The 16,326-nt window shown below is 41.3% G+C and overlaps 2 protein-coding genes across 8 annotated transcripts in view; one reads left to right on the top strand and one right to left on the bottom strand.

Moving 5' to 3' along the window:
• The window catches only part of LOC138742504 (large ribosomal subunit protein P2-like), a 479,457-nt gene that overhangs the window by 20,599 nt on the left and 442,532 nt on the right, over positions 1–16,326 (bottom strand). The gene's annotated exons all lie outside the window — the stretch shown is intronic.
• Positions 1–16,326, top strand: part of pidd1 (p53-induced death domain protein 1) — an 80,252-nt gene that overhangs the window by 10,565 nt on the left and 53,361 nt on the right. For 4 of the 7 annotated variants that reach the window (XM_069896935.1, XM_069896946.1, XM_069896955.1 and 1 more), the window contains exons 2-4: positions 6,201–6,541; positions 7,350–7,763; positions 8,213–8,416. In XM_069896935.1, coding sequence (XP_069753036.1) covers positions 6,298–6,541; positions 7,350–7,763; positions 8,213–8,416 — 862 coding nt within the window. In that variant the 5' untranslated portion in view covers positions 6,201–6,297. Of the gene's footprint in view, positions 1–431; positions 505–1,163; positions 4,988–6,200; positions 6,542–7,349; positions 7,764–8,212; positions 8,417–16,326 lie in introns of those variants that run through there. The other 3 variants (XM_069896905.1, XM_069896961.1, XM_069896924.1) reach the window with 2 other exon arrangements.

A 16,326-nucleotide genomic window follows, 5' to 3' on the forward strand; every position in this document is an offset into this window, starting at 1 on the left:
TTTTGGACGAACAAAATAGAAAGCTGTCAGTGTGAATGTATGTGACTGGTCTTTAATGAGAACAAATGAAACCACTTACTAGTCCTTTGCAACTCGAGGGTAAAGACCTTAGTAGCAAAGGTTTAAGAGAAAATTGCAACAATCAAACAACTGGAAAGTTGTTACATCCTGTACTTGGAACATTGCCATGGCGGGAAGAATCTCCGCGATGGCGCTTTTTAAATAACTGAGAGAAACCAGTGCGATCATTTCCCGCAGAGGGGAGCGTCTCAAACCTAATGACTCAGTAATTAACCTGCAAAACTTTTATTTCGAATCGCCCAGTCCGTGCTGTTTCGCCAGCCCTTCCGGCGCGCTTGCATTTCTAGGTTCGATGCAATGCTGACATGTGATCAGGAACAGATTTTGATTTCCTGCTTTTTTTTTCTTTCCACGAGCCGGTTTCATGGGGAGATCAATTGCAGACGTTAAACTGTTTTAATTTTGCATCAATCCATGGCCAGGGTAGGTATACAAGATGTGCATAGTACTGCCTTGTGACTTCCTGGATGCGAGCGTTGTTTGGTGTTTTCTTAAGTGGACTTTGTTTTTGTAAAATGAGTGCTTTAACTTCGCAGAATGTGATGGTATGCAGTTTGTATAGCAATAACTGGCATTTAAATTGCGCCTTTAATGCAGAGTGGGGTCTCAAATCGTTTCACTAAAAATACATCCTGGCTCACATCAGTGTCACATTACTGAAGAAAGATTAAAGCTGTCAAGAACAGAGGGTGAGTGGAGAAAGTGCAGAAGGCTCACTGACAGCCATGACGTGTTCATCTTCTTCAACCTGCCAAGCTTACCAATGGACCAAATATGAAAGGACTCTTCCTCCGACCTGGGGGTGGTGGGCGGGATCATCAGGAAGGAAGGGCAGTGTAACTAACGCCTGCCTTGAGCGAAATCCAGCTCAACTGGGGCTCTGCCCTCGATTTGAGTCTCCCTCTCACAGCAACCTCTGAGGTCCAGTCTTGCCACCACTGACAAGAGAATTTTTAAAAAGACCACCAGCATAAGAGATTGCATGTGCTGGAATTAGGTGTAGAAAAGTGATCTGCTGGGAGAACTCAGCGGGTGGAGCAGGGGCCTGCATTCCAGGCTAAAAAAAATTATTTTGTTCACAGGAGTCCATGCTGCAGGGCTACAGTCACAAGCACACGTGTCAGACAAGGAGACTGCACTATCAATGCTACAGACATGATCATCTTCAAAAATGGAGACGAGCCTGATTGCGATAACTCTGGAGGGGTCAGCTGCTGTTTAACACAGGCAGAGTAATTTGATTTTAGATTAAAATCCTCCTCCTCCAGTGTCAAGGAATTGCTGAATGAATAATCAAGTGAATTCCATCCACCTAGACCATGATCTTCACCACAAAAAACACCCAAGGAAAATGCACGGTTCCAATCACGATGCGTGGTATCTTTTAACCTCACGTGGCTTGGACTGCAACAATCCAGAAGGTCTGTGGGCTATCGTCAAGTACTGATGCCCATATCCATCACCATTTTACATTTACTTCATGACAGTATGTAAGCCATGATTCTAACCAAGGGGTGTATAACTGCCAATATCAGCAAGGACCAGGGTCAACAATACTGAACCATTGCCTAATACCTTTCTTTATCTATTTTTGGCCAAAACATTTTGCCTCACCTTCAACAAGCTTCACAGGAGAGTGAAACTAATTTTCACATCTATTCAACCGACAGCGACTGTAGAATCAAAATAATCAAACTGTAGCAGTTAAGGAACAGTTTGTGGATGAAGCTTGCATTGTGTATGCTTGTGATCTGAGCCCTAACTTGCTCACAGAAGCATATGAAAAGATAGGCCTCACACTCAGCAGCTGAAGACAAAGGACCTCTACCAACTGCACCCACTACACCGTGTCCATGAAATTTCATGGCAAGTCTTTGGGAAAGTGGACAACTTCTGATATCTTGCGAGACATCCCATGACAAAGGTGGATATTAATGAAGAAATTCAACACGTCCTTCATTGTGTGATTTAAGGAAAAGCGTATTTGAAGATTAAAATCTTAAATCGTACAAATGAGATGGGAGCAGTGATCACCTGTCCTCCAATATGCTTCCAAGTCTTGAACTGCCTACAGCAGGCACATCAAGGCAATTGAAAAATACCATCCACATGATTGCTGCAAAATGTGCCAAACTCACTGGAAAGATAAGCAAACCAGTGTCTGGGTCCTTTCACAGCTCACACCACAAATGGTGAGATCCAGCTTAAGAACATAAGAAATAGGAGGAGGAGTAGGCCATCCGGTCCATGGAGCCTGCTTGCCATTCAATGAGATCATGGCTGATCTGATGATAGGCTCATTTTCACCTAACCTGCCTTTTCCCCTTATCCCTTAATTCCCCTACTGTGTAAAAATCTATCCAAAAATACATTTACTGACGTAGCCTCCACTGCTTCAGACAACATGCCTGGTTGAGTACTGAAGCACTCCACAGTCCAACAGACATCTGCAACACATCATTACAACAGTCCATTGTTCCTGCAGGGTTAAAAACAGCCACCATCATCCCTGTACCCAAGAGAGTGACAATAACAGGCCTCAATTACTATCGTCCTGTCGCATTAGCCTCCACCATTATGAAATGCTTTGAGTGTCTGGTGATGGAATGCATCAAAGAACACCTCCCAGAGACGCTACACATATTTCAATTCCTCTATAGAAGAAATTGTTCCAACTGTTCCATAGACAGTTGTCTCTTCATTCCATCCTTTCACACTTGGACAACGACGCCTCAGACACCTGCTATTCATTGACTTCAGCTCGGTGTTTAATACGTTTATTCCCCAGAGGCTGGTGGACAAGCTGTCCTCGCTGGGACTCTACACCCCTCTCTGTAACTGGATCCTGGACTTCCTAACAAAAGGACCACAGTCTGTCCGGGTCAGTAGCAGAACGTTGAGCACTGGCGCACCTCAGGGCTCTGTGTTTGCCCACTCCTATTCACCCTACTAACCCACAACTGTGTCGCCAGATCCAGCTCCAACAGGGTCATCAAGTTTGCAGATGACACAACAATCGTCGACCTCATCAGCAACAATGAGTCACACTACAGAGAAGAGTTGGAAAATCTCATGATATGGTGTGAAAGTAACAAACTGATTATTTACATGGACAAGACGAAGGAGATGATCATGGACTTCAGGAGGATCAGGAATGACCACCCTCCACTACACATCAACAACTCGGTAGTGGTGAGAATGGAAAGTACCAAGTTCCTTGGAGTTCACTTAACCAGTCACCTATCATTAACATTCAACATATCCTCACTTGTCAGGAAGGCGCAACATGCACTGCACGTCCTGAGAAGACTGAAGTGGGAAAGACTACCAGCCACCATTATGCTAACCTTCTGTAGGAGCTCTATCAAGAGTGACCTGGCTGGATACATCACAATCTGGTATGATTGCAGCAGGGAAATGGATCAGAAGTCAGTCGACAGGACCATAAGAGTAGCAGAGGATCATGGGAGTCTCCCTCCCCCTCATTGATGTGATCTATTGGCGAAGAGATACAGGAGTCTCAGAGGTTGCACCACCAGGCTGAGGAACAGCTTCTTCCCACGGGCACTGAGAATGCTGAACGGCCAAATAAACTGCTCGCTCTAACTATCCTCGACTCTGATGTGCACAAAGCAATATTTTATTTTATTTGGATTGATGAAATACTTGTCCCGCGTGTGTATGTTTGTGTGTGTGATATGCCTGATTGTGTGGCCACATGTTTTGCACTGTGCTGTTTCATCCGGTTAAACTTGACTTGGACTTGGGCTACAATGGGCAGTGAATTCCACAGGTCATCACCCTCTGGGAAAAGCAGTTCCTCCTCCTCTCCATCCTAAATCTACTACCATGAATCTTGAGGCTATGTCTCCAGTTCTGTTCTCCCCCACCAGTGGAAACAATTGCCTACCTCTTTCTTATTTATGCCTTTCATAATTTTGTTTCTATAAGATGCCCTTCTAAATTCCAGCGAGTGCAGTCCCAAATGACTCAATCCTTTCTCAAAGCCAAGCTCCCTCATCTCTGGAATTAACCTGGTGAACCTCCTCTGCAGTGTCTGCGATTACACTTCTTTGGGTAGACCAGATTCCCAAAATGGACAATCTGTTCAGAGCTCTTTCCAGGAGAGAAATTGCTGGGGAGGGGCAAAAGTTCAAGGATATGCCCAAAGTTTCCTTGAAGAAATGTGACACCTTCTCTGGCCTATGACCATTTAGGTGGACAAGGAGCATTAAGGACCGTAATGAGAATCTTGAGACCAAGTGCCAGAGCAGGCAGAAGGTCTGTATAAATGTGCATTGCCTCACAAACTATTTACCTGCCCAATCCATCAGGAACCTTCTGCCCCAGCTGTGCAAGAGACCACAGTCACCTCACAACCCACAAGAGTGGATCAGAGGGAATGTCCAAGAAAAAAAAAAGAGGACTAAAAACACACTGTTTTCCATCACCACTGTAGAATTAGAAAAGATGCTACAGCGTCCTGACATTAAATCTTATCCTTGTGACTACAATAACCAGTGTAAGACAAGATCATAACCACAGCTTTCATTTATTTTCAGACAACATAAACTGTTAATGATTTCCAAGTTTTACCTCCTCCAGACACATCTATTATTTCTTATGCTATTCCTACTCCTTGCATTTCTTTCTTCAGTTATTTGAATCACTCAGTCCTCCCCTTCTATCAAAAACCTTCCTTCCTTTTCTTTATTCCCTGACTCCCAACTGCTATTATTTCCACCCCCCATCCCATCTCTCTCCATTTGTATGCATGCACTTGATTAAAACCTTGCAGCCGTAATATTTTCCAGTTCTAAAAATTGGACAAGCATGAAACAGTTTGTCTCCTCAGAAGCTGGTGAGGGCTGAAATAAAATAAAACTTTTGGTTGCAAAATGCTACGGTAAGTTTTATAAAATGATGCTAATTTCTATTTTTGCTGATTTAGAGACAGATTTGCATTCACCATAAGCTCTCGAAACTGGAATGATACTGTCCAGATTAACTTCATAGATGTACAGTAAATATTTATGCCCCGGATAGTGTTATAGAACAGAGACTTGATCATCTTTATGAAGGATTCTGCCCAAAACATTAACCATTCCTGTTCTCCCTCTGATGTGGTTCAACCCACAAAATTCTTCCAGCAGACTATTTTTGCACTTTACTGTATCCATTGTTCCCTCTGTGGCCTTCTCTACATAGGGCGCAAATTGGGAGATCACTTTGCTGAGCACCTTTGCTCCTTCCACAACAGTAACTGAGATCTCCCAGTAGCCAATATTTCAATTCTATGTCACACTCCCACACTCACATGTCTATCCATGGCCTTATGCACTGTCCCCCAAGTCTACCTGCAAATAGGAGGAACATCACCTTATTTTCTGTCTGGGCACTCTCCAGCCAGATGGCATTAACACCGACTTATCTGGTTTCTGCTAACCTGCTCTCCTCTTCCCCCTCCCCCTTTCCAGTTCTCCTCCCTCCCTTCACCTAGCCGTCCCTCCCCCCCCCCACCCCCAATCGGTGCAGTCCCCTCCCTCCCTTCTCCACCTATATCCTCCTGCCTTGCGATCACCCCTCCCACCCCCCCCCCCACTCTTTGTTTAGATACCTTCTGACCTTTTCCTTGATGAAGGGCTCAAATCTGAAATGTCGGTTAGTATTTTAAAATTTGCTAGATAAAGGACACTGTCCTGCTGAGTTTCTCCGGCTTTGTGTTTTTATTTGTTGTACTTATTTAATTGCTGATTCTTGGATCTTGATGTGTGGAAGTTGTCTGCCACTCTTCGTACTTTATAACAATAGCTACATTTCCAATGTAGTTCATAATCTTTCTTTGTCACATCCATTTTTTTGAGTCTATAACCAGGCGAGGACATGGCTCACCTGCAATGTCTTACTTCCCTGATTCTATGTGACCTATAATAGACATTCCAGTTCCATGTTTTCCCTTATCAATAATCTGGCATGCATCAACACCTTAATGTGTTGAGAGGAACAAATCTGAGTTCGTACACAAGGTAATTTTGTTGACCTGGACCTATGTAAAACGAACCAGTTAGGTAACATGCATTGTTGACTTGTGACTTACTTATTTTATCAACTATTTACAGTGCAGTCTATTCTTGAGGGAGAAGAGTTGTGAAAAACAGCTAATGTCTGACTGGCGTGTTGGAACATGCACCTCATACAGCTGAGCTATGGTAGAAGATGGCGGAATTGTTGCTTGGGGAGGCAGACGGAAACACTATCGCAGAAGTATACTTGGCAGGCAACAGACTGAATTTAGACGTATATCCAAATGGCACCAGACAATTTTTGGTGCTATACAATTCTCACAGGGAGCAGGTGCAACAGGTTGAATTTCTGCGACTAAACTGCAATGAAGAGGAGATTGGTTCATCACTTACCATCATTCCCAAACTACATTGGCTGAAATCACTGGTGCTTAAAGGTATTGCAACTGAGTTTAATTGTGCAGTCATTAATTTTTTTTTAATTACCTGTACATAAAAATGTATGTAATTTATATTTTCTATTTGTATTTAAAATAATTTTCTTTGTACAAATGAGTTTTGCTATGGATTATTCCTCTGATATTTATGATTACCAGTAATTTTTTTTATCAGCTAGCAAATAATAGCTGTGAATAAAGCATAAATGTTATTTGTCTCTAAAGTAATACAATAGACAGTAGGTGCTGGAGTAGGCCAATTGGCCCGTCGAGCCAGCACTGCCACTTTTCAGATCATGGTTGATCATTCTCTGTCAGTATCCATTCCCTACCTTATCCTTATAATCCTTAACTCCCCTGCCCACAAGAGCCTTTTCTAACTCCCTTTTGAACATATCCAGCGAATCTGCCCCTACCACCCTTTGCGGCAAAGCATTCTACAGATCCACACTTCTCTGAGTAAAAAAAAAAAAAAATTCTCCTCATCTCTGTCCTAAAGGGCCTTCCCTGTATTCTTAAACTATGCCTTCTAGTTCTAGTCTCTCCCATCATTGGAAACATGTAATCCGAATTCACCCTGTCTAACCCCTTGATAATCTTATATACCTCAATCATGTCTCCCCTCATCCTTCTAAACTCCATCGCATACAAGCCCAGTCTTTCTAACCTGTCAGCATAAGTTATTTTGTATGTGTGTGTGTGTCTTTATGGTTAGCTTGGGATATAAAGATGATTTTAAGGTCCATTTCTGGACAGAAAGATACTGCAATGCACCTCTTTCAAATTTTTGGTGAATTAAATTCTCTAGGTGGTCATCTCTGGGATGAATATGGCATGTGTCAGCGTGGTTGGGTGACAACTTTGCCTGCAGAATTTAGACATCTCCTGCACCTGACCCATTTGGATCTGAGCTTCAACAGCTTTACCTCTTTGCCTGAATGTATAACAGAATTGAAACAGCTTACTGTGCTTCTGCTAAGTTACAACCAATTAGCAGCACTGCCCAACAGCATCGGCAAGCTGGTAAAACTAACTTTTATTTCCCTGATGAAAAACCAGCTGAGACTGTTACCCAGAAGTATTGGTGAACTTGTAGCACTTCAGAGAGCAGACTTGTCTGAAAATGAACTGGAACTGCTTCCTGACGAGATAGGAAATTTGAGCACTTGTACCTGGATAGACTTTTCAGGGAATCGACTGAAAACTTTGCCATCTTCACTTGGTGAGTTAACTGGACAATGATTCTGATTATTGTAATATAGATATAACTTGAGTTGAGGAATGGCTCATTAATGTAAGCACACAAAATATATGAGGTGAAAATATGGAAATAATAACGTGTGAAATGTTGAATTGAATTTTTATTACAGAATAATGTTAGAACAAATTTTGTACATGTAACATCTTTCACAGACAAGATGGGGTTTTTTTTAAAAATCTGTTTTGAGCAGATAATTTAAAAATGGAACTAATACCTAAATCACAGGTTAGAGGTTTATCAAACATGTTTTGCATAATTCTGCACATTCTGTTTTTTTGGTGTGCTTCATTTTTTTAATATGTAGAAAATCTGGTAATTTTAGATGCTAGTACTTTGTAAAGGATGTGTGATGACAATTAATTTTAAAATGCATTTATTTCTAATGCAAATCTTAATATTCCTGCATACAGCAAACATGACGTCCCTGAGGGAATTGCATCTACACAGCAATCAACTTGTAACGGTCCCAGTGAACATTGCTGGCCTCCCCAACTTGTCAAGACTTGATCTGCAGAACAATAGTCTGCGGTCTGTGCCTCCAGAAATCCAGAATTTTCCTTTTGTGCATTTGGAGGGCAATCCAATAGGGGAGACAGAGAGCACAGAAGAACAAGGTACAAGCATCAATAGATTGTGCTTTACTTTCACTGACTGTGCCACAGCATGGCCTAGAAATATTGTTGCATATTCATAATCTTTTTTTTAAACTTTATTTAAGCATATTCATAATCTAAAGAAAACACTAAAGTCTCTTCATTTCATGGAACATTCTCTGCTATAAAATTTGCAGCACTTCCTGTTGCTATTGAATTGCTTCATTTCAGAAATTCACAGGAATTATTGTTTGCAGATGTTGCCAAGAAGCCATTTAGTGCTTCTCCCCAATAACCCACCTTCAAAGTTTGAGCAGTTTGTGGTTTTGTTATTTTAGGCGGAAGTGGTACTTGTTCATCTTTGCCAAGGGACTTGCTAGAATTCTTGTGGGAACATAAAAAAAAGTCCTAACATTCAGTGAGATCTGTTAACACAGTAAAGACGAAGTGTCAAAGCAGCATCTCTCCCACTCAATACGTTTTCAAGTCTTTGTTATGTTTTTAAACTTTTAAAGTGTTTTTAAAATTCCAATTATTACAAGGAATCCTGACTCTCAGTACATACAGCCTTGAGTATTTCTCTCATTTATACTCTACCCTTCACCCCTATTTCTGATTATTTTGATCAAAACTGCTGAGCTCTAGGTATATAGGAGTAGTCCAGTTGAAGAACCATATGTGATATTCCCTTCCACCACCCCTGCCCTCTCATACTCCTTTATGCACTCTTCACTGCCTGTTTCTGCTTCACCCAACCTTAAACATGGTGATTGCGATTGGGAACCAAATAAATATTAAGACAATGACTTTCAAATGTGCAAGTCCTATTGTTGGTCCAATGCCAAGTGCCTTTAGGTATTATAATTCATTTTTATTATTATTACTCTCTTTTCATCTCCACAGGGAGTGACCCATCTTAAGATACAGATCTAAAGACAAAAACTATCTATTTCCTCTGACAAGCAGCTAGAATTAGTCTTGCCCTATTATCTGCAAACTTGCTGATCCAATCACCACATTGTTGTCCAGATTATGGATCAAGATGACAAGCTACGCTGGTCCCAGCACCGATCCCTGCAGCATACCACTAGTCACAGGCCTCCAGTCTGAAAAGTAATTGTCCACGGCCACTCACTGGCTTCTCCCACACAGCCAATGTTTTCGATGTTAAAATTCTCAAAGATACACTACACTTAAAGTCACCAATGCCTGAAGAGGGCGCACAAAATCAGTGAACCGGTGCGGACTCGAAAGGCCAACATGGCCTGTTTCCGCTCCGTAAATGGTTATATGGTTAAACGTACAGACGGAGTAGCTATGGGTAACTCAGTTCACTGAACCTGCTCCAACCTTTGGTAAGATCATGGCTGATCTGATTGTAACATCGACTCTGTTGATAACTTAGCATCCCTTTGCTTATCAGACCTTCATTGGCCTTAAAAATTACTCAATGATTCTACTTTCACTGCCATTGGAGGAAAAGAGTTTCAATGACCCACAACCCTAAGAGGAAAAACTCTATCACATTTGACTTAAATGAGTGACTTCTATTGTACTCCCTTGTTCTCAAGATCCTGTCTGTTTCAATCAAGTTTCCTGCACTTTTCCAAATTCTAGGAGATACAAGTTGAGCATGTCAGTCCTCTCCTCATAAGACTGCTCTGCCAAACTGTGGCCACACACAAAATGGAGGAACAACACCTAATATTCCATCTGGGCACTGTTCAGCTGGATGGCATAAACATCAATTTTTCCAGTTTCCATCAGGCCCTTTCACTGTCTCTCTCTCTCTCTCTCTCTCTCTCTCTCTCTCTCTCTTCCGTATCCCTCAGTTCCCTCTCCATTCAGAGCTATCCCATCCCTCATCACTTCTTAACTTCATGCTCTTCTGCCCTCCCATCCATAATCCGCCTTTGACATGTGCTCCTCCCCCTGCTGCTGCTTCCCTCCTCCCCTCCCCCTACTTTTTATCCAGGCACCTACCTGCTTTTTGCTCAAATGAAGGGCTCAGGTCTGCAACGTTGGTTATATCCCTTTGTGTCCTATAGATGTGTGACCTGCTGACTATCTCCAGCACTTTTGAGTATCACACTACAATCACTGCATCTGCAGACATGCCTGTATAACCTCATACAACAGCTTTCCACCCTTGATATTAGTTTGGCTAACCTTCTCTTAACTGCTTACAACACAATAAATTTCATCCTTAAATAAGGGAACTAATACCGAAAGCAGTATCCCAGAAGTGATTTCACCGATGTGTCATATAACTCAGGCATAAAAACACTTTTTCTGTATTTAAATCCCGTTGTGATTGTTCAAATTTAGTGGGACGTTGAAGTTTAATCCTTCATGTCTGTTTACCTATTCTGGAACAGGCAAATAAGAAAAATATTTTCTATATGAAGTATCCATTCTAGGATCTTGTGGGTAGAGTGGTTGAATTTCCAACTGGGGATTGCATTTATCAACCGAGTCACTGAGGTCCCCCCTGCTTCTCTAAATCCCTGTGTGTATTCATGCAGTGGTCTCCTTGTGCAGTTTATTTTAAGAGTAGCTTGTGCAATTCTGAGACCTTGCATTTTGTCCCAATGCTTTTGATCAAGACTGGTGTAGTAATGCCACAGGTAGAAATGACCAACAACCAGCAATTTTTGAAAGTGCTCGACAATGTATTAAGTAGAACATTCAAGTGATAGTTAAATAAATAGTTGTGTTCTATGGAGCCCTTTGGATATGTTTGCGTTGTCTTCAGTCTCTTTTTTTTTCCCTTCCCATACAGTCCATAGCTTTTGTGAACCTGTGCTTTTTTTTTAATCACTCAATCCCCATACTAAGGTCAATCACTCTTCAATAAAGTCATTTGATTTCAATGCCACTGGCATATAACATCCCAGGGGACATTTCAGTTCCACCCAGGTTTATAGGTTGGCCAGTTTTATCATAATCTTCCCCACACAGATCATTTACACAATTCCTACTCTTTCCTTCCTGCTAATCTTCAATTTATTGAAAAAATGCTCATATCCCCTTATCTTAAGCAATTGAAAACCATAGAATTCCAGTCTGGCTTTTTTTTTAAGACATACAGTACGGTAACAGGCCATTTTGGCCCACAAATCTGTGCCGTCCAATTTACACTCCATTAACCTACACCCCCATTATGTTTCGAACGGTGGGAGGAAACCGGAGCCCCTGGGAAAATCCCACACAGACATTGGGAGAATGTACAAACTCCTTACAGACAGCGGGGGATTTGAACCCCGGACCCAATCGCTGGCGTTGTAAAGGTGTTGCGCTAATTGCTACACCAACCGTGCCACCTTGTCATTGTGTAGAACGTTTGTAAAGAATAGACTACTGATAACATTAATTGTAACTGCATAGAAAGTCCACTTTAATGCAGAGATATTTATAAATTTTGTTCTGCAGTATTTCCTCAAAAACAAAGCAAGCACTAAATGGGGTGGGTGTGTAAAGAGTGAGGAGGATGTCAGGAAATTGCAAGGAGACTTGGATAGTTTTAAGGGAGTGGGTGGAAAGATGGCAGATGAAGTTTAATGTCAGTAAATGCGAGGTTGTCCATTTTGGAGGCAGAAACAAAAGAGAAGAATATTATTTAAATGGAGTTAAGCTAGGGATTGGGATAATGCAAAGGGATCTGGTCGTACTTGTTCACCAGTCATTGAAAACTAGCACGCAGTTCAGCAAGCAGTGAAGAAGGCGAATGGTATGTTGGCTTTCATAAAGAGGGGATTAGAGTATAGGAGTTGAGAAGCCCTCCTGCAGTTGTACAGGGCCCTGGTGAGACCTCACCTGGAGTATTGCGTCCATTTCTGGTCCCCACATTTAACATATATATATATAACATATATATAAAACATATATATAACAATTACAGCACGGAAACAGGCCATTAGGCCCTTCTAGTCCGCACCGAACCAAACACCCCTTTCTAGTCCCACCTCCCTGCACAATGCCCATAACCCTCCATCTTCTTCTCATCCATATACCTGTCCAACCTTTTCTTAAATAATACAATTGACTCCGCCGCCACTATTTCTCCCGGAAGATGATTCCACACAGCTACCACTCTCTGAGTAAAGAAGTTCCCCCTCATGTTACCTCTAAACCTCTGCCCCTTAATTCTTAACTCATGTCCTCTTGTTTTAATCTTTCCTCCTCTTAACGGAAATAGTCTATCCACATCCATTCTGTCTATCCCTTTCATAATCTTAAATACTTCTATCAAATCCCCTCTCAACCTTCTACGCTCCAAAGAATAAAGACCCAATCTGTCCAATCTCTCCCCATACTTCAGATGCTTAAACCCAGGCAACATTCTGGTCAACCTTCTCTGCACTCTCTCCACTCTGTTTATATCCTTCCTATAATTAGGCGACCAGAACTGCACACAGAACTCCAAATTAGGCCGCACCAACGTCTTATACAATCTCAACATCACCTCCCAACTCCTATATTCCATGCAATGATTGATAAAGGCCAGAAAGAATAGACTACTGATAACTTAAGAAAGGACATACTTGCTACAGAGGGAGTGCAGCGCAGATTTACAAGGTTAGTTCCCGGGATGGCAGGATTGTCATATGTGGATAGGTTAGAAAGACCTGGATTAGTTTCAGCTCAAAATATCAACATTTCCATTGTTGCTGCTTCACCTGCTGAGTTCCTCCATCAGATTGTTTCAGGTTCCAGCAGCTGCAGTTTCCTATGTGTATCATTCAATGTTGCTGTCTGATCTGCTGAGTGTTTCCTGTATTTTCTGGTTTTATTTGCTTTTTACTTTATCTTCCCTCCCTCACCTTTCTAAAAATTTTGTGGCAGAAAATTCGCCCATCGTGATTGAATGAAGATCTACCGCGACCAATGCCTGAAGAGGGCGCACAAAATCATTGAACTGGTGCAGACTCGAAAGGCCAACATGGCCTGTTTCCGCTCCGTAAATGGTTATATGGTTATGGTTATATATGCGATGGAGTTTAGAAGGATGAGTGGAGACATGATTGAGGTATTTAGGATTATCAAAGGGCTTGACAGGGTGAAATCAGAGCACATGTTCCCAATGATGGGAGAGACTAGACTTGAGGGCATAGTTTAAGAATACAGGGAAGGCCATTTAAGACAGAAATGATGGGAATTTTTTTTACCCAGAGAGTTGTGGGTCTGTGGAATACATTGCCACAGAGGGTAGTGGGGGTGGATTTGTTGGATAGATTTAAGAGAGAGTTTGATAAGGCTCTTGTGGGCAGGGGAGTTAAGGGTTATGAGGATAAGGCTGGGATTGGTTATTGAAAGGGAAAGATCAGCCATGATCCGATAAATGGCGGTGCTGGCTCGAAGGGCCAATTAGCCTACTCCAGCACCTATTGTCTATTGTCTACAAAAAAAGACCCTTCTCACATTGAACAGAAATGACAGCACATCTATTAAATATTTACTGCGCAGCTCTTTAATGGTTAACCAAGCTTCCCATTACACATTATGATTGTAGTTTTAGCATATTTAACAAATAAAAGGTTGAGAAATTATTTTCTGATTCTGATTTCTGATTGATTTTTAAGGAGCTTTGGAATGACTTGCTCTTTATATTATTTTACACTTGTGCAAAGATAGTTTGCTGTTGAGATTATAGAAAAATACAGTTCAAAGGCTCCCAGAATACAATCCATGCCAATTATGTGCTCTTTGCAAAATCATCTAAATTACCTGGACTAATGTCAGTGACCTCTCTCAGAGTTGACTTGCCAGCAGTGTGGCCTGAACTAGACTCAATTAGCTCCAAAGTTCATAAGGTGATACAATGTCTGGAAGATTGTTATGAAAAAGAACTCATCATGTCATTTGAACAGCTTGAGAAGAAATATGACTTGTCCCATAAGACCTTTTTTGTTACCTTCAGTTGCTATCCTTCCTAAGGCCCAATTTGGGCCCTGAAATGACTCTAGTGGGACTCAATGAAATGGAGAAACTACTCCATAAAGGAAATGTATATATTTCTAGAATGTATTTTTTATTAATGGGTGAGAGCCCAAAGCCAGGTTTACATAAGTCTAAGGTGAGATGGGAGTCAGACCTGGACACAACAATTGACAAACAACTTTGGTCAGATCTGTGTCATGGAAGTTTGATGGCTACTATCAAAGTAGGTCTAGATTGGTCTATTATAATTTTCTCCATCAACTGTACCTCACCCCGCAGAAATTACACCAATATAATCATAACCATATAACCATAATATAAACCTGAATTATCAGAGATGTGTTTTAGCTGTGGTATAGAGTTTGGTTCCTTTTTACATTCTACCTGGCTTTGCATGAAGGTGAGGCCCTTCTGGTATGACCTCTGTGATATTCTAACTAAGATCATGGGAGTCCCCTTCCCAATTGACTCACTTTGCCTTCTGGGGAACTTGACCATGTTTGGTAGATTACCAACTAATTTTCAAATTAAATTCACAAAAATTGCTTTATGTGTGGCCAGGAAATACATAGCAGTAACATGGAAGTCTGACCCCCATCAACTCATGGATAGGTGGTCTTCAGAGATTGGTAGTTGCATCCCACTTGAAAAAGTCACATACAATCTCAGGAAGGGCTATAACACAGTCCTAAAAATCTGGCAGCCTTATTTAGAGCATATAGGTACCTCACTGTCACCAATATAGAGTTATGATTGCTACTGGCTACCCATTTGATCTCTAAAGATTTTAATCCTGTGGTATTATTGTGTCTCCATACATTTTACTATATGCACTGACAATGGGATGTTTTTTTTCTTTTTCTTCATTCTCTCTTTGTTTAATATGACATATAGAGGGAAGGGGTGGATGTAGGGGTTTTCTTGATGTTTTACATTTGGTATGATTTGGTATATTAAAATGATGAATAAAACATTGTAAAAATCAGCACCAAAGTATGGGACGTATTGCTCACTTATTTTAATGAATGAATGAGAATTTATTGCCCAATACCTGTACTTCAGTACAATATTCAGATGCAATGAAAACATTATTGGTGTAGCGTCTGTTGTCTGGCACTCATTTCCAAATTGGGTGTTCTAATCTAAGTTCTGTCTTGGGAATAGATTACCACATGTGAATATTTCAAGGATGTTCTTAAAGCCTCTGTTAAAAAAAAAAAAAAAAAAAAAATTAAAATTTTCCCCAATGTGTGGGAATCTCTGTGCGGTTGCTCAAAATGGAAGAGTGGCACAAGAATTTCAAGTTTCTTTGGAGCACTTAGAAACTCAGCAAAAAGACTGTACACCTTTCCATACTTTCCAGTCAAACATCTCTTGGCCCACCTGTGGCAGATTCTTAAGATTCCACGTTGACTTTTGAACCCAGAGAACTGAAATGGAAGCAAGTCATGTTTGACCCTGTGGGGCTGTCAAAGATTCCTGTTAACTTTCCACTTTGTTTTATATACAGTTTTAAAAAAACCCTCCGTTATCCAGAATTCAAGCAAGTGGCAGCCTCGAGCAACTGCCCAAAAAAATGTGCAAAATAAATGGGTAAAAAATATGCAGCCCTAGTGGTCAGTTCGCCAATCCACACAACATGCAATCTCAAGCAACAGGCCAATTCACTTATCCGATATCTATCAATCCTGATAGGTGCTGGATACTGGGGGATTTAACTGTATTGAATTGAATGTGCCAGTGGAGGGGGGATTTAACTGCATTGAATTGAATGTGCCGGTGGAGGGGGGATTTAACTGCATTGAATTGAATGTGCCAGTGGAGGGGGGATTTAACTGCATTGAATTGAATGTGCCAGTGGAGGGTGCTCTTGTTCTGTTTGTGAATACTCTTATGTTGAAAGAGTGAATGAGGAACAAAGGCTTCTTCAAAATTTTCCCAAAAATGATTGTAACCATGGTATTGGGTCCAAGGAAGTCGCATCAATACAA

This window comes from Narcine bancroftii, chromosome 1, assembly GCF_036971445.1.
Source record: "Narcine bancroftii isolate sNarBan1 chromosome 1, sNarBan1.hap1, whole genome shotgun sequence".
NCBI lineage: Eukaryota > Metazoa > Chordata > Chondrichthyes > Torpediniformes > Narcinidae > Narcine > Narcine bancroftii.